General features: G+C 37.5%; 1 protein-coding gene across 1 annotated transcript in view; it reads right to left on the bottom strand.

Annotated features, from left to right (window-relative positions):
- The window catches only part of LOC143681180 (fatty acid desaturase 2-like protein FADS2B), a 31,789-nt gene extending 13,254 nt beyond the window's left edge, over positions 1-18,535 (bottom strand). Inside the window, exons 1-4 of the mRNA XM_077157998.1 lie at positions 17,947-18,535; positions 8,743-8,853; positions 5,546-5,743; positions 4,220-4,321 (exon numbers count right to left, since the gene is read on the bottom strand). Coding sequence (XP_077014113.1) covers positions 4,220-4,321; positions 5,546-5,743; positions 8,743-8,853; positions 17,947-18,354 — 819 coding nt within the window. The 5' untranslated portion in view covers positions 18,355-18,535. The remainder of the gene's footprint in view (positions 1-4,219; positions 4,322-5,545; positions 5,744-8,742; positions 8,854-17,946) is intronic.
- Positions 18,536-18,838: the final 303 nt, after the last annotated feature.

The raw sequence follows: 18,838 nt of genomic DNA, 5'->3' as shown, positions 1-18,838 counted from the left end.
TAGGATATCCAAATTTCTCAGTCTTGCCCAGACCATTGAGTCAGAACTATTAATCCATCAGAGGCTCTCCTAGTCTACAAACAAATAATTCTCTGGCCCAGAAGATAACTTCAGGCTTAAACAACTCTTCTTGATGAAAATCATAAAAATCTGTTGAAATCAATTTTTCTACCTTTTGTTTTATTTGATCCTCATTACATAGAAACAAAATGGAAAACTCTGCAAGTAGGTAGGGCAGAGATTATTATACTTATTCTGCAAAGAAAAAAACCTTAGCTCTGAGACTTAAATCAGTTCTGGGGAAAAAAGTGGCCCCAGGTATCCTACTTCAATAAGTATTTCAAAGAATCATGGATCTGAAGTGGTCTCAAGAGGGAGAATTGACCCAGATCTCCATGTCTCAAGGCCTCAATGCTCTCATAAAAATAAATGAAACTAAAAGTCTTTTAGCTGGTGCCAGGCTTGAATCATTTCTGACTAGGTTGTTTGTGATTTTCTCTCAAAAAATGTGTCCTGGCTTATATAGGTGAAAGTATTTGGAGGCACATCAACCCAGGTTCATATATTGGCTGCAAAAATACTGGCTGTGTGGTTTGGGGAAATTCTCTACACTTTTTGAGGCCCAATTCCCTCTCAAGCAAATACAGTATAATGATGACATTTATCTCTATAGGCAGTTTTGAAAAAAACATGAGATTATGTATGTAAAATATTGGCAAATAGGAGATATTCAATTTCTTCCCCCTTTCCCTACTAAGTTAACCAATCATGGAAAAATAAGCAGTAATGTTAGTTTCCAAATTGTGCATTTGGACCTAGCAATAACTAGACTATACAGGTTTTCCAATGTGATGGTCACTAGCCACATGTGACTATAGAGGCCTCAAAATTGGGCTAGTCAAGTTAAGATGGGCTGTAAATGTGAAATACACACCTGATTTTGAAGGCTCAGTACAGAGATAGGAACAAAGAACAGCTCATTAATAATCCTTTATGTTGATTGCATGTTGAAATGATAATATTTTGGAGATATCAGGTCATAAATTCACTTTCAAAAGTTGTTAGGACATTTAAAATGATATGTGTCATTTTAGTTTGTGTTACTTTTCAGTTGGACCATGCTGGTCTAGAATATATACATCTGTGGTAGAGGAAGCCAAGTATTTTTGGAAATCTCTATGCATTAGCATTGTTTTCCCATAGATTTCCTGGCAGGGTTCTCACTGTGCAGCCTGCCCCCACCCCCATCAGCAGCGCTATTCTCTTGTCATCTCTAACAGTCTTCCTAACACTTTTCAGTGAAATCCCTCTCTCCAGGCCAGATCTCTCTCCTGAATCTCATGCCTGTATGTGCACTTTCTGAATTCCTTTGAGATGTCTCATGATATCTTAAACTCAATTATTTTAATCAATTTGTTTTCCCTTTTTGGGATCCATCACACTCCATATTTCTTCCATCAGATAGCATACCACCCATTCACTCCTTCACTTGTGCATTCGTTCAGTCACCCATTTGCTGTTTGTTTTGAAGTGCATCCCATGTGTCAAATACCAATCTAGGTATTGTGAATACAAATATGAACATTATGAAATGGAGTTCCCATACTTATGGAACATGAGATCAAATGGGAGCAGTAGACAAATATGGACAGTGTGATGATCAATGATTCTCTCTTTCAGTTAAATCCACTGAGACCCAAAGTTTTGGTCTCTTCCACCAGCTGATTGTACCCTTTTCATTAACAACTACCTGTTGTAGTTGTAATGATGGGAGATAGGTCTTAATTCACCATCCATTGGGGAACAGATCTGAACAGCTCAAGGCCCGGGACCTTAGAACAGTGGTCAGCCAGCAGGATAATTATGCGTGTCATCTAAAGCAACTGCCTGGAAGCTTACTGCCAGAGACAGCAAAAGAGTATCCCATGGGGAAGAAAAGGATTATTAGCTTCATTTAAAACTGGTTACCCTGGCTCTAATTCTACACATGAACCAATCTAAGTCATACCTCATTTCCAAGTTAGGCCCTTTCTTGATGCAGTATAAAGAACCCAAGCTTTGTGCTGGAATTGATTTGAGTTTAAACACCCCACTTGGCACTTGGCCATCTACTAGGTTTATGACTCTGGATAAATTCCTAATCTGTAAAATGGACAAGGTTACCAAGAGGATCACAGGAAATAATATGTTTGATACTCCTTCCCCTCAAACTGTTTTAGAGTATAGTCATCAGAACAGTATAGGCCAGATTTTCTAGAAAAGTATTAATTTCAATTATTCTGCCTCATTATCCATGTAAAAACATTTAATTGTTATAGTTTTCAAAATGTATATGCTGGTTCATCTGTAAAAAAGCATGCTACAAGGGGTCCATTTTGATTTTAGGATTGAATACAAGTCCAAAAAATACGTATTCATTTCATGGTTTTGTTTTCAGAAGGGCTCTGTTTATTGTGCAAACAGGCAGACCAGACCACATGTATTTTTGCACAACTAGTGAACAAAAGCTCCAAAGAATCTGAGTATCTGTGTCTTTTTGAGGGAAGGGGTCAACAGATGTGAAATCAAGTTTTAAAATTTTTAAATTATGATTGGGGTGAGGCTGTTTATATTACAATTTTCTTTGTCACCTCTTTCAGGTGCACCTTTCCTCCCCACAGGTAATTTTCTCTTCTGCACATAATGGGATCCTGTACTTATGTATCTCATGAATCACTACAAAATGGCCATGATTGATTTGTTTTTAGAGCCATTTCCCATTTCTTCACTTTGTTCACAAGTCATTGAGGTTATATCCATTTCAACTAGTGCAAAATTGTTTCTGAAGACACAATTTATATAGCTACATACAAATTTGAACCAGTGGAAAAGAAGTTGTTTTTTAAAGTACCAGCAAATGTGGAGATGATCTGCAATATTCCACAGACTGGTAGAAAATTAACTGCCAATTACCTCTAGGACAAATGAGTCTTACCTGTCATAGCTCTGATTCCTCAGAAAAGAAAAGGGCTTGTCTCACAAGAACAACAAGAAACTGTCTTTGCTTTTAGTTTGTCATGAAGATTTCTGAGTGAATCAAAAAACATCTCATGTATCTACGCTCATGCTAGTGGGCAGAACAGGTATTTTCCAATAAAATGAAATGTCCCACAAAATGACTATATATTATTCATCTAATCATCTTGGAGGAGAGACATATTTTTAATATGTATCAAGAGCCAACTCCCTGTTATTTAATCTACTTAAGCTTCCATGTGAAAAAAGAATACATGATATTAGGTAACCAATGGACCTTCTAACTCAGTGATGCCCTTACTTATGGTTTAGTTCCCCATCTCCTTAATACCACCATGACTGAACATTTTTCTTTATGATTTGCATCCTCATTTCATATCTGGAAAGATTGTTTCTAAATTAATGATAATTAACAAACAATGATTATGTCTTATATGCCAGAGAACTAGGTTAAGCACAATGCATGAATACCACATATAACTCTAACAGGAGCCCTATGAAATTGTCATAGCCACCACTAGAACCTGTACTGTTACCTTCATTCATTTGTTCATTCATTTATTCATTTCTTCATTCATGCTTATTGAGGGTCTATTATGTGAAAGGCGTTCTGCTAGGTATTGCATTGTGTTGGTGCATGAAACAGTGCTCCTGCCCTTTGGGAGCTTAAGTTAGGAAGAAAAAAGCCACCTGCCATCATCACACCTGCTTTCCCCAGCAGTCTGGGTTTCACAGTTTTCAACTCTTGAACAAAGCCATTAGGTCTTCCCTGCATGCTCTTTCTCTTTCCTTTGAACTATTACCCATTCTCCCACATCTTTTCCTTTATCTATTCATTCATAGCCTAACCCTTCTAGGACTAATCAGGCCTTCTAGGGATTATCCTAGATTCTTAGCAACAAGAGTCCAGGTTCCTTCTTAGAATATTCCCAGTTATGATTCTCTAGTGCACACCTTTATTTTGAAAGCTACAACTTCTCTTGAGGGGTGGTTTCTTAGGGTAGTGAGGTGCCAGGAATTGGGCAAAATAATCTATTGGGATAAGGAAAATATTAGAACTTCTTAGAAAAATATTTTCCTGATAAACATTGGGAATTCCATTTTAGTGTATAGTTTATAATATTATGTACATATGTTATCTTGAAACCACTGCCTTAAGATGACATTCAAGAAATTCCCATCATTTGGCATGAATATTCTGTACCTGGAGATGGCACATCAGAAATTTTTGCATCAGGTGGTCCCACTTGCTTTTTTGAAACATGGTAAGATGTCCTAAGTCATGCTGCAAAAATGAGATCTGGACCTAGGAAAGACAAAGTCATTGTTAGAGAAGTTGGGAATCTAAGAAGCAATCAATCAATGAGACTATGAGGGCATTCAGGAACCCATTTGAGAACAGTAGGGGATCTTGTTTGGCCTCAAGCCACATTTACTTTCTTTTTCTCATACTTGTCCTGTATTTTTGCACATGTCTTTCTCTCAGCCTAGAAAGTTCTCTTGGCTACTGTTAAAATCTTCCCATATTTGATGTTTGGCAGGTTACTCAATAGTTCTGAAACTCAGTTCTTCACCTTATAGATGGAGATAATATCTGGCTCATAGAGCTGATGTGCAACTTAAATATGTGTAAAATGCTCTGCTTATGCTAAGCACCAAACAAATGTTTCCTTTCCTTTTTGTTTCCAAAAGTCAATCTTCAAGAAGTAAAGCTAGTTGGCTTTTCAAAAACAATCGGTACATTTCTGAAATCTTGACACACATGGCTGCTAATTCTCTACCCAGTCTTCTTCAATCATTCCAATCATAATTAAATCCCTCTTTCTGCTTCAATGGCACATAAGTTATTCCCCTCCTTGAGTAGTATACTTAGTAGTTTGAATGATTATCTCTCCTATTGGATGACCCTTTTCCCAAAGTCAGGGACCATGTGAATTTCTCTTTGTTTCCACAGCACAGTATATTGTGCTCAATGAAGGCTGAATTCAGAGATTCATATTTCATTCAAAAAAGATTAATCAAATGCCTTGCAACATGATTGTTGCTGTATTGTCTTCTGTGGCAGAATCCATATGCTCTTATTCTTATACAATAAGATGTAGCCTCTGCCATTGAAGAATTCTTGGTCTGATGCATTGATAAATGTTGGTTGGTTAGTGAATGAAAGATAAGCATGAGGATTTTATAAGCAAGGACAAATCACCAATAACTGAACTCGCCAGGAAAAAATCAGGCTAATAATGACAGCTATTATAAATTGAACATGTACCATATACCAGCCAATGTGTAGGTATTTTATCAGTAACCTATTTAGTTCTTCTCAGACTAATTCCATAAGGAAATTACTACCCCTATTTTACAGACAAGGGAACTGGGGCCCAGTAAGATTTGGTAACTTGCTAGTAAATAGTACATTGGTGAAGAACTTGCCAGGAAGTGTCAGGCAGCAGCTGACACCAATCTAAAAGAAGAGAGAAGAACCTCTGAACTTTCCCCAAGGCTACTGCCTGGGCTTAGGATATTTCCTCACCTGAGAAACTGTCAGAAGAAGAGAAACAAATATTGTAACAGTCCAGCCACTGCCAAAATGGCACAGTGTTAGCCAAGCTAGGGCTTCCAAAATCAAGATCTGAGCCAGGTGAAGGAAAAAGAATCCCATGTTGGCCTTGAACATGTTCATTGCTTCTAATGACCTTCTCAGTTCTTGGAAATCTTCCACTAACTTGGACTGTGAAATAAATATTCAAGAAAGAAATCAGTACCTTCAGGTGAGAGACAATACAAACCAATGTATTAATAATAAAACAGCTACCATTTGTTGAACAATTATCAACATTTTCATAATGCTATGAACATAATAGTAGCATTATTATGCTAGACACTTTGGTTGCTAAGCATTTTAGATAAATGTCTGAGTAATTCTCACAAAGTAGTAAGACTAGTACTACTATTTTGGAGCAAAACAAAAAACTTATATATTGTACTGAACTCTTATCTGTGAAAACGTCATGTGATTTAAGGCCTCTCTCTCCAAAATGACTGGATCACTTGGCCATAATTGAAACCAAAATGCACTGAACAAAGAAACAAAATCTTTGAAGAAAGGTTATGCATTTTTTTCCTGAGGAAGAGAGATATGAATAGGTATTTGTAAACTGTTTTCAAACTGTTCTTATGGAACTTAGATTTTTTTTCTTTTTTTAGAGGGGGTAGAGAGTAGCAGTGTCGGTAGAGAGATACACAGTCTTACAGTTGCCTTCTCAACCATAGTGTTATTCAGGAGTTGATTGGACCTCAATTATGCTTTGAAGAACTTAATTACCTAAATGGATCTATAGTTACCATAGCTACTTGTAAAGTTTACATAGTGCTTTCCAAGTCATCAACTGTTAATGTGTGGAAAAAGCTCTTTCATAGAAGATGGTGGACATAGAACAGTAGCATTCACTAAGATTAACTCTAAGGATGAATTACTGAGAGCTGGTCAATAAATCCCCAGCAACAAGATAGGTTCCACATTGGTGTGAAAGCATGTCTGCTAGTGGGAGTGGCCTTGTATATGTGTGCTGTGTGCTTGTGTTCATGTATAATGCTAGTGGTTTATATATTTGACACACGGATCTTTGGGTTTAATACTATAATGGGTTTGAAAATAAAACAGCTGGGAAAGTGAACAGAGAATGAGACAGAGTACAGAGTTGCAAAGGTTTAAGAAAAAAGAGAGTTTTTAAAAGAGCTATATTAATAATTCTAGAAGCCAAAAATTGATTTCAAATTTCACTGCTGCAACTTTTAATGGAACTGGTAAAACCTGGGAAAATCCCTGATGGCTTTATCTGTCAAGACCCCATCAGCCTTGGAGTTCTGTGACCATAAAAAGAAATTAATTCATCACCGCTAGAGTGCATCCAGCCTGGTCATCTTTTCCAGCCCATTTATTGTGCAGAGTAGGGGTCACCAAAACCCAGATTAGAGAGTGACTGGTTTCAAATCATCAGCAAGTCAGTGTCAGACCCTGGATTTCAATTTATGCCCCCCGACACTCTGTCATGTGTTCAGAGATTAAATTCATAAGTATATATATATATGTATTTTCACATAGACATACCAAAGAAAATTTATGATAAAACTTTTACCCCCAGAGAACAACATCCTTTTTGATAATGATTTATTACAGCTCTCAGCCATTAGTTATTAGCAGGATTTTCCTTTACCTACAGAAAAATTTTAGGAAAAGCAATTAATCTATGCAACCTCTTTTAACACAGAGCCACCTGAAACAAATGATGGGGACACATCTGGAGATCTATAAATTACTAGTGCCCCTTTTGAGCTCATGATTATAAGATTTAAAATTCACTGAGCATTTCCTATATGTTGTGTGTGAAATGCCTTTAATCTTTCAATTATCTTCCTATTAACTCTTATGATGTTTGTACTAGTATTGTTGCTACTTTACAGATAGAGAAACTGAGCCACAGAGAGGTATCATAACCAGTCTACATGCATACATCTTAAATGGCTGGTCTGGGATGCATGTGCAAGCCATCCAAACCTCAAAAGTCCCTTTCTGGACCACCAAGCTATGATGCCCAACACTCAACATGTAGGCCTAAGGTGTGAGCTGAAGTGTTAGTCTCAGCTTCACACTAAAGGTGCGAGCTGAGCTGAAGTGTTAGTTTCAGCTCTTCACTAAGGTGTGAGCTGAAGTGTTAGTCTCAGCTATTCACATAGCTGGTACTGTGTTCTCAGATTTGACCTGCTTTGCCTGTGCACCTGTTTCCTCATTTCTTAAAATGGAAATAAAATTGTTACTCTGTCTGCCTGACAGTTGTATATGGATGAGCCCTGTGTACACATAATTTGAAAAGACTTGAGAATCATACAAATGTCAGCCGCTATGAAAAGTGAATTGCTTAGTGTGGGCCATGGTGGCTCAGCAGGCAGAGTTTTCACCTGCCATGTCAGAGACCTGGGTTCATTTCCCAGTACTTGTCCATGCAAAAAAAAATGAATTTCTCAATATTAAGTGCAATTCTTTTAAATATCAGGTGAAACCATCCAAGCAATTTTCTGCCTGATGAAGACCTTGTTCTTTAGGAGACAGTATTTTGTGTAGCCAAAGTATTAGAGAAAGAATTTCAACCCTTCTTGGGAGTTCCAGAGGGCTTTGGGGTCAGAGAGAAGTGATTTAGAGTTCCAGACCTTGGGCCTACCAGTTTTAGGACTTTCACAAGGGTATAATTTTGTCAAAAACCAAAAGAGCTATAAAAAGGACATATTTACATTTTCATTCAGCAGTTATTTATGGAGTTCCTACTACATGTCTGATAGTGTGCAGGCCCTGAGCAAACAGGGATGGGCAAGATAGTCAGCTCTCACAGGTTTAGCAGGAAACATAGACATTAAACAAATAATTACAAGCAGTTAATGAAAAATTATATGTATTAGTTGCCTGGCCCAAAATAAGTATGTAGAGTCATGGGAATACTGTTTGGTGCATAGCTAAGAAATCCACTTCTTTGTTTCACAGAGATTTAAGAGTTATGAGGCTCTAAGGGGAATGAAATTGTTTCAAAATATGTGGAATTCTTTCATTCAATCTATTTCAGCCCCACCCAAGGATGATGGTTGGTTTGTCACACAGAATAATAAGTTGACCTTGAAATATGCCTTGCTTGCCACCATCGCTCCACACACACCTTTGGGTTCTGAGATCTTACTCACATTTTTATTTCTCTCCTGGTTAGGCTCTCCCGGGGCAAGCTCTCCAATAAGCAGTGGCTTAAGGTGCAACCGTACAATGTCAAGATTTAGGTGCATGGCCCTGAAGACATCCTGTAAATCAGACAGATGAGTTAGAGCCTTAAATGAGATGAGCATTTTCACAGATGTGTCTCCTTCCTTACCTCATCCTGGGAACCAGCATGGGATTTCATGATAGAGTCTTTGCTTTTAACTCCAGGTAGACGTTTCTAATGGATTGATCAAAATTACCCTTGGAAATCCTTTATGAAAACCCCATAAAAAAGGTCCCCATACTGGATGCATCACTTCCCCAGGCAAGTTCAACACAGTCAGGTTATCTTCTAGCATTGGAAGAAGTCACTGTTTCTTTTATTGAGCACCAGAAGAAATAGTTAGGTTGAGTTTATGGGCCATGGTGAATCTCTGAATAATGGCATCAGGCTTACTGTGGACATTGCTCTCCCTCTCTAAGGCATGTAGTGACTAAGACAGGCTATGCAAGTCATGTTTCCCATGTAAGGTGCCTCTTGGTTCCTGACCACGTCCAGAGAATGAGACACTTGAATTAAATTATTTCTAGAGAAAGCAAGTTGATGATGAGAGGAAGACAAAGGCATGAGGGAATGTGGAAGCATAACCTTTGAGCTTCATATTATGGTTGGCTAAGTTTGATACTAAAGGAGTCACATCTTTCTAAACAAAATGTTACAGTGGCCAGTGCAGGGACTTGTTATAACCAAGTAAGGAGGTGAGACGACCAAATGTATTTTTCCACCTGAGGTCCATATTCAAGAGCAATTCCAGGTGGCTATGAGAAATGGTGGTAGTTCCTATATCATGCTTATTTTGAAAAGTGAGACATAGCATACCCCATCCCAGGGATTTAAATGGTTTTGAGGGAAGAAGGATTTTACAAGAGGGAGATGCTAGACTCCCTAATGATATTTCATTGGGGATCTAAATGATTTAAATGAAGAAATATAACCAAGACTTTTGCTTGAATATCAGTACAAACTGATCCAGAGAGGTACTAGTGAAAGCTTTCTACATTCAAATTCTGATTTTGCCACAGATCTCCTGTTCTGTCCATGTTTCAATTTTCTGTTCTCTAGCATGGTGGTGACATTAATAACTAGATTCATAAAGTTATTATAAGGATTAACTGAATTAATTAGAACACTGATTGGCCTAGAGTAGCTTTCAAAAATATCAGCTATCTTTCTTAACTGCATGCTCCTGGTGATCAGAATTCAGTACTTATCTCCTCTTGCATACAAAAATCAGGGTTTTTCTTCCTATACCCCAGTGATAGAGTGGAGCAAGCTCTGAACTCTTCAAGTGTATATAATGAATTCTCCTTCTTCAAATCCTAAACAAACTTTATGTTTATCCAAGAACTACATATGCACCTACTAATAAGAAGGTATTTATATAATGATAAGGTTAATTAGAAGAGTGTAATATCAACTCTGTAGACTCAAAGTCACTTGAGTCCCTGATTCATTGAGGTAGAAATACCTTTGTATGTGACAGAAGCAGTCCAACCTCTACTGTTTGTTCTATTTCTGAGAATTTCCCTTGACCATCTTGGGAAATATAAACTAGGTGACTTCAAAGGTATTTTTAAATTGTTCCTTTCTATTATTTTAATGCTTAGTTCCCCTAAACAGAAAAAGAGTGATTCCATGATTAATAACAAGATTAAACTATTTCAGGGTGATCCAAACTGAAAAATCGCCTTCTGCTTATTGTTTAGGTTAAAGTGGAAAAAATTGGTGGCTCAAGTTCAGGGTATAGAGAAAACATAAGCTATTCTAATTTCATCTTATGCTAGGCAGTCATCTAGAGTCCTGGAACTGTGTGTAAAGAATAATATTCTTTAGAGTTCATTCACTGTTTCTTTGGATCCCCAACAATATTTACAGGTCAGTGCTGTGACAATGTATATTGAAAAGCCATAGAATTTTCCAGAGTAGTAGTAGGTTCCCGATATATGAAACCATTTTCATTACACTGATCTGTATTACAACAAAGGAGTTTAGGTAGTTTTAGAATATTTTCACTCTTTAAAAGACTTCCTTAATGCATTTTGCTTACTGAGTAAATTTTGCAATCCTGTTTTTGAAACTCCCATGTAAACAGGTTCTGTTGTGAACATTCGGGGGTAAATGTGGTCTTGCTAAAGAAAGGAGAGGGCATAAAATGAAGAAGGAAAAGGGATGATGCCAGAATTTATTGACTGCATCATATATAAGGTCATTTTACAGACTACTCATGATCATCGCCTTCACTCTGTGAGGTTTCATCATTTCTGAGTTACAGGTAAAGGGGAACAATGTCTTGCCTCAAATGACAGTAGACTCATGACTTGAAATCAGAACTATATGACTCCAAAGCCAAGAAATTGTAAGATCCTTCCTAACCTTAGGTGTATAATTTTCATTCTGAATTTTCTCCCAAGAAAAGGGCAATGCCAGATTGTTTCTAGATGAGGCTAAACTCAGTAACTTTCTCTTGGGTAGAGAGTAATGGTATCTCCCTATCACTTAAGTTTTAGTGTCAGGAAGCACCAACCTACTTATACCCAGACTTAGCTTCTACCACTAGCTTTCCTACAACATCTTCTCCATTGGACTGTTCTCCATTCAATAAACCCCATGCCCCTTTATGATTCTGAAGCTTTGCACATATGATTCACTTTGCCTTGACTGCCTTCTTCTCTGTCTCTACAAAAAAGTTTCTCCTCATCCTTCAGAATCCAGGTTAAATATTGTCTCTTTGTGTGGTCTTCCTTAACTTATATTAGAAAGCTGTTCATGAATTTTTTTTGGCTCCAAAGACATTTTATTAATAGAGTTTTTCACCATAGTGGTATTGTGAGGTTTTGAAGACTGAGATCATGTACTATTAATCTGTGTATATCTAATGCCTATCACTATGCTGGGATTATGGCATGTGATCACTACATGCCTGATGAATAAATGAAAAGGTGAATAAATAGATGAATATAACATTTCTATTACTGGGAGTTGGGGGTATCAAAGTGTTACACTCAGAAGATTCAGGTCTTAAACAGCCTCCTTTTTCTCCTACTCTCAGCATCTCCAGTTCCTGAATTTTTTCTCATTCTAGCAGCTCTTAATTTCTTCTTTTAGCCTTTTGACTTCCTTCTCAATCATCATATCACTCTCTAACTTACTCATAAATTTGTATTATAGCTCATCAAGAAATAGGAAAGATGTGATTATTGCTATATGTTCATGAATAGCTTAAAAATCCCATTAATTTTTGGTGTATTTTACTGGTGTATTTTATTCATTTATTCAGTCATTCTAAAATCTATCAATGACATAGCCTAGTAGTTAAGTGCTTAAGTTTTAAGGGGCAGTGATTATATATTAGTATTACTTCATTCATCCCAGATGAGTCAAAACTTTCCTAAAGAATATAACAAAGAAAAAAAATTCAGAAAAGGAAGCACCGATTGCTAAGTGTGTAAGTAGTGGCAAAACAAGATAACTTGAGTACAGACTCAGATTTACTCACCTTGAAGAGCTCACCAGAATATTCTATACCCAACATAGATGAAGGCCCCTCACTCTCACATCTTTGTGTAATTCCTCTTTTGTTCCATCCTCAGATCTCTTCTGCATAAAGGCATTGACTACAATAACCATGTCCTCATATTTTGCAGGGATGGTGAATTCTCAATAGGCTGGCTTGAGGGTAGAGTGCAGTGTTTGCCTTTCTGGGAGAAAGCTGCTTTGGAACAGAGAAGTCCCCAGTGTTCCTTCATCCACAAGGATAATCAGAAATTTACTTTTCCATTGCAACTCATTCTATTGTTGGATAATTTCATTGTTAAAAAGCCCTTCCATATGCTGAGATCTTTTCCTATGATACTTTCAGTTAGACTCTAGGCCAAACTCTCTCTATCTTTTCTCCCTTCCAAACCAGTTCACCATTTTGGCTTCTCCATCCTGTGATGGATATCACCATTCACCTACTTGCCTTAGCTAGATGTCCATAAGTCATTGTAGATTTCTTCATCCTGCTTACTCATCTAGTCATTCACCCCATCTTGTAAATTTTTTCCTAAATAGCCTCCACACCTTCTACCTCTTCTCCATTCCTATTGTCAATGCTTTGTGAGGCACCTGGACTAGTTTGCAGTTGCATTCCTGTAATTCCTTGTCTTCCTTCTTTTCAATCAATGGCCCTTAAATTCATTCTTCCCTCTTCATGGCCCACTTTTATCTGTTAGCACTTTAACTCCCTTTTTTATTTTTACCTATTTCTCCACCTATTTTAAAATATTTTTTATTGTGAAATATAACATATAGACAAAAGTCCAATAAATTTCAAAGTGCATTGTAACAAGCAGTTATAGAACAGAATTCAAAGTTTGATATGGATTACAGTCCCAAAATTTCAGGTTTTTCCTTCTAGCTGCTCCAAGACACTGCAGATGAAAAAAATATCAATATAATGATATGATATTGATTGATAATAAATCCTATCTTCTCTGTAACAACTCATCCTTCTCCTTTGATCCTTCTCCCAATCTTTAGGGGTATTTGAACTATGCCCATTCTAACTTTTTCATGATAATGGGGTGTCAGCAATATGGGATATAGGGAAGGACTGTTTGATGTTCTTAGAGAGGCTGGCCCCACTGGGTTTTAGGACTTATCTGGTCTAAGAACCATCCGGCGCTGTAGGTTTCTGAAAGTAATATTAGTACTAGAATCTCAGATAGAGCCCTGGGTGTTCTTTAGGGTTAACATAAACAGTGTTGTTTGGGGTTTGGCAAACCATGGCAATTAGCAACAACTAACTGAAAGTTTCCTAAGAGTAGCCTCCAGAATAGCCTCTCAAGGCTATTTGAATGCTTTTAGCCATTGATACTTTATTTTATTACATTTCTTTTCCCCATTTTGGTCAGAATTCTCTCCACCTATTTTGAAATGTGAACCTTTATTCAGAAACAGATTATTCAAGGAATTTTGACAAGCCAAAAAGTTGAAATTATTATTGATTATGATTTTCCTTTCACCAATTGCTGCGAAATCTTGGATGAGTTTTGCTGTGATAATGAGGTTGAAGAGGGGTGTTGAATTAGAGAAGCAGCATTCTATATAGTGGAAAGATGAAGACATGCAGTTAGAGTAAAAAACAACTCCTTAGCTCAGCACTCAAGGCCATTTCAAACTTTCTTCTCTCTCCCTTCCCCCTTCTGTTGATCCTCTATCTATTCCTACACCTTCTCCTCTTCTTATCATCACAACCTCAATAGTAACTGACATCAGTTGAGCATGTACTATTTGCCAGTGTTGTTCTAAGCACAAGAAGTGTATTAGCTGGGAAGCCCAGTCTGGCCACATGTTTACTCATGATGTTAATCATATCTGCATTTCACCTCTGTATATATCTACCACCATCTCCCTTGTACCACCCCAGTCTACCTCTATTGGCTCTACTCATCCCAACCCACTTGGGATATTGGAGTTGCACATAAGTCTAATCTCTTCCATATGATCATATGATAGTCTTCCAAATAGTTGAAATGGGCTCTGCTCTACTTCCTCTAAATTTTTGGCATCCTTTTCCCATCACATTGACTTATGATTCTCATGGGAGAGAACAACAGTTTCTTAGTATCCTCCAAAGAATATGATGTCCGACCTAAGGAGAGGGTTGACAAGCACACAGAATAATGAAAGTCCTGCTTTCTTTGCTCTGGATATGCTGCCTCTGTATATGCATGACAACATACATTTATTTCTTTTGTGGACCATAGAATTCACTGTGCCTTTTATAAAATTGTAGCTAGTTATTTATTCCTATGCATTTTCCTGTCATCAGAATGCTTTATTACCATCAGCTCAATGATTTCTATGTAGTCTATCATACATACATACTGTAATGTATATAATCAGTTCCTATTGTTGACCTTAGAAGTTGTTTCTGACTTTTCTTGGCTGAGCTCTTCCAGATGAGACCTGGGTCCATATTATAGTTATTAGCACTGCATCAATAGATTTGCATCCTATAGTTTGCAAACAGGAAGGCAAGTCACATTTAAGTGTGCAATGGAAGACACTATGTCTCACTCATGTTTTATGGATTTATTTTTCTTAGTAAAGTTCTTTGACAGAAAATTAAAACCTATCTTGGAAGATCTAAGTAATAAAATCCAAGAACTGCCTTTTGTTGAATATTTCTTCTTTGCCAAACACCATATGGAGTACTTTATATATTTTATTTCTCCTGACTTTCATCACAACACTGAGATATTCGCATTATTATCCCAGTTTTCTTGATTAGACAGCTGAGGCTCTGAGGGCTTAAGCAACCTCCTCATGACATTCTTTATAAGTAATGGAGTTCAGATGCAAACCAGGATTGTCTCGTTCCCAAATGTGTGCTATTAACCATTAGAGTGGGTCCCCAACAAGGGTTCTGGAACATCTGACTACATGAATGAATGAATTCATGACCCTTTGATACAGATTGCATAGATATTATTCACATATTAGAAAGAAGATTGAGGCCTGGAGAACAGCTCCTGTATAAATAAGAAAAGGACAAATTCTCTAGCATTACGGGTCATATGCTGGTCACAGATTGTATTTCTGTCCACACTTGCTTCTCAGGCACAAGCTGCAATCAGCTCTGAAGTTGTCCTGTGAACATTTTACTTCAGACACTCTGACTTTATGACCTAATGCTCCCCCACTAGGGAGCAGGAGATTTCTCCACTCATACCCTTTGTTCCCAATCAAATGACACCAAATAAAACAAGATTTCTAAGCACTTGGTGAATGGAAGGTAAGCATCATATCCGAGGATACAAGTTATTGGATATATGAATGATGATAGCAAAATGTAATAGACCTTTATTGTATGGCCTTGTGCTAAACATGTTACCAGGATTAACTGTACTTAGCTTTCACTATAAACCAGTGAGATGGATGATGCCTTTTACATATATGAAACTGAAGCTCTGAGCATTTCAGTAATCTTCCCACATTCACATACCTGCTTCTGATGCTTACACTTTCAGGACTTAGAACAGTCCTGGGGTATTGTGGTAGTCATAATTTTCTTCTCCTATATCTCTTGAGTCATTCTCTGAGCATTTTGGGGTTTGTTTTCTGAAAGTTTAAGGTACATGACTGACCGTGCTCTGGATTTTCTTTCTTCAGATATGTGAGTCCTAAGGTGGCAGAGTTATTTTCCCCTAGGGTTCTAATTGTTTTTATTTTATTAATAAATTTGTCTTTGCTATTTTTTAAAATTACTTCCAGGAGATAAAATTCATCTGCAAGTCCCAGACTTATTGTCTGGGCTGTCTCAAGCTGAACAAGACTATAAGGAATTATTTGAGTTGGTTGAAGGTCCTTATGCTAGTAAACAGATCCTCTGAGAAAATTCTGGGAATTTTATTAGAAAAGTGATGTCTGCATTTTCTCTGTGTTTGGGGGTAGGGCTGATGGATCCATAGAACCCTGCAGTATTTTTTCATTATACTTTTGTCATTCTTTCTTCTGTTATTCTCACCCCAACTCCGTCCTCTCTGCTTTTCCCATGCTCAGCTCTCTGGATTCCTACACAGTGTGGATTTTCCTGTAATTGTTACAAGTTGGACTTATTTACCTAAGGAAAACCCAGACATTGTTAAAAAAAATCACATCTGACAGAAGTGGTCAGATATAGCATGGGGTACATTCAGAAAGGCATATATCAGAATGTAGAATCAAGATAGGCAGATGGTTAAAGAAAGAGAGTGCAGTCAGTAAAGGGGGTGAAAAACTGAGAAAAAAAGATGTTCAAAGCACCAAGAGACAAAATTTTGCCTACTTTACAAATTCGCCAGGTGCTTGCAAACCCCATTATGATTATGGCAGTGCCACTTGCAAATTGGTGCCTAGTGAAATGATGTTTTCAGTCCTATGCTTTAAAATCAGCTGGAGAAATTATATGCTAAGCTATAGAAACTATAGGAACAGCAAAGTAAAAAAGCTAAAGTTTAAATTTCAGTTCCATCACATATTAATTTTCTTTAATTTTTTACTTTGCTTAGACTAGATAACTGCTCTGACCTTCTGTTTCTTCATCTGCACAATAGGAAAAACAAAATTCCAAACTGAATTGAAAATAACTTCGTTTTAAAACATTTTAAAGTGATTCCCTAAATGCACTTAAGGGTTTGGGAGACCTCCCTATCTAATATTAAGTGGAAGCATTATATTTTTAAGGTTCCAGATAAAAAGGGCTTTATTGCCAAACCAACCTAATTTCAGAATTTGGCACTGTTACTTGCTGGCATGTTGTTTACAACTTTGAACACCAATGTTTTCATCTGCATTGGGGGATAATATCCACTTTTCCCATAGTGAGGTTTAAATGAGATATTGCATTTGAATGTATCTATGGTATTCTAATATTCTAGGTACCCAAAACCCATTATACGTTTTTCCCCTTAGCTGTTTCAATGCAGGGTGGATGCTGAAGGAGAAGAAGTGAAGTAAAAAAGAAAGACTGAAAGTTAGGAAAGATATGAGGTTCTGAATCCCAGATCTGCTGCTGGGTGACCTTGAGTCAGTCACTTAACTTCTCTGATTTTAGTTTCTTCTTTCATGAGAAGAGGGTTGTATGATATGTATCACCTTGACAGGACTAAGTAAACAAGCATGTAAAAGAGTTTTTGTGAACTCTAACAGCATATAAAATTTAAAGTTTTCATTTTTACTTTTAACAACATTTTCATGCCCACTGATTAATTACTTTCTTTTTCTGAAACACTCCAATTATGAGAACCTGAGAAATTTCTACTTGGCTATAGACTTTTTCCCCTGATTTTAATCACCTGTTTATAACTTTCTTCTTGCAAGACAGTGATCCTGCTTGAAACACAAGCAAAAATGAAACAAAAGCTAGGATACACAAACATGGTAGGCACTGTATACATTTGAGCTCATCCCCAAACTGGTTCAGATAATAGACCTCAGGGCTTACTTTGCTTCCCAGTTCTTGCTGTATAGAAATCCTGAAAAATTGGTTTGGGAGGAGATGAAAGATTGTGGTGCCCAGACACATACGAGAATGACTTTTGGCAGAGAGCCAAACTCTCAGCCATCCAGCAGTTGGAAGGGAGGGCAGGGTTTTGGAGTATCTTACCGTGGCATCTTCCCCAGCATAGTGATTCAGCACCTGGTGCCCACCTGGATGTCTTTTGGCCCAGCTGGTGACATTGTAGACCTTGCGATTAATCACCAGCCACTGGTCCATCTCTTTATTGTGTCTTTGGATCTCTTCCCAGGTGTACGTGTTGAGGCATTTCCCAGGTACGTGAGACTTTCCATTTGCCTCCTGCTTTACTTTAGTTTCCCCATTTGTTACTGGTCTCCCATTTGTGTGCTGTTTCTTTCCTAGGTCCTGCTGACTTTTCTCTATAAGGCTATAGTGTTTATCATATTTTTCTTCAAATGTCATCTTCATTGAACCCCTGGGACTTCTGATGGATGCCTGAAATATCCAATCTTCTCCTCTGATTGGACCTAAAGAACTGCTCTTCTTCTTTTTCATTCCATTGTAGCATGCTACCTATTCAGAAAACAAACATCTTCTTGTAGATTAGTTATCCTTCATAAAGCTGAAAGTAAATGCCTTCCCTGGCTCTTGCTTCTCTCTCAAATCCTTTTTGCTTCTTGTCTCTCCTCACATTTCCTCTCTCTGCAGCCTGGCCTCTTAGCAGCAACCTCCTTCATCATTAAATATCCCTTGGTTAAGGGCTGGGGCCAATTGCCATCCAGCTACATTTGCTGCCTGCCTCCATGGAGGAGGGACTAAGTTTTGATCAGCTTGTTTCTTATACACTGCATCTTTCTGGGTTGGGTTCACCAGCTTTCTGACATACCTGTGAATGGGGACATTTAGATCTGTTAATTCAACAAGTGAGCAAAAGCTTTTGAAATCTCCAGTGAGTCATTTAGCTTAGAAATGATCTTGTTTGCAGTTGCTGTTTCTTTCTAGGGCTTAACAATTATTATCATTATTTTTTAATGTTTGG

This window comes from Tamandua tetradactyla, chromosome 4, assembly GCF_023851605.1.
Source record: "Tamandua tetradactyla isolate mTamTet1 chromosome 4, mTamTet1.pri, whole genome shotgun sequence".
Taxonomy (NCBI): Eukaryota; Metazoa; Chordata; class Mammalia; order Pilosa; family Myrmecophagidae; genus Tamandua; species Tamandua tetradactyla.
This window is presented reverse-complemented; position numbering and strand designations above follow the sequence as displayed.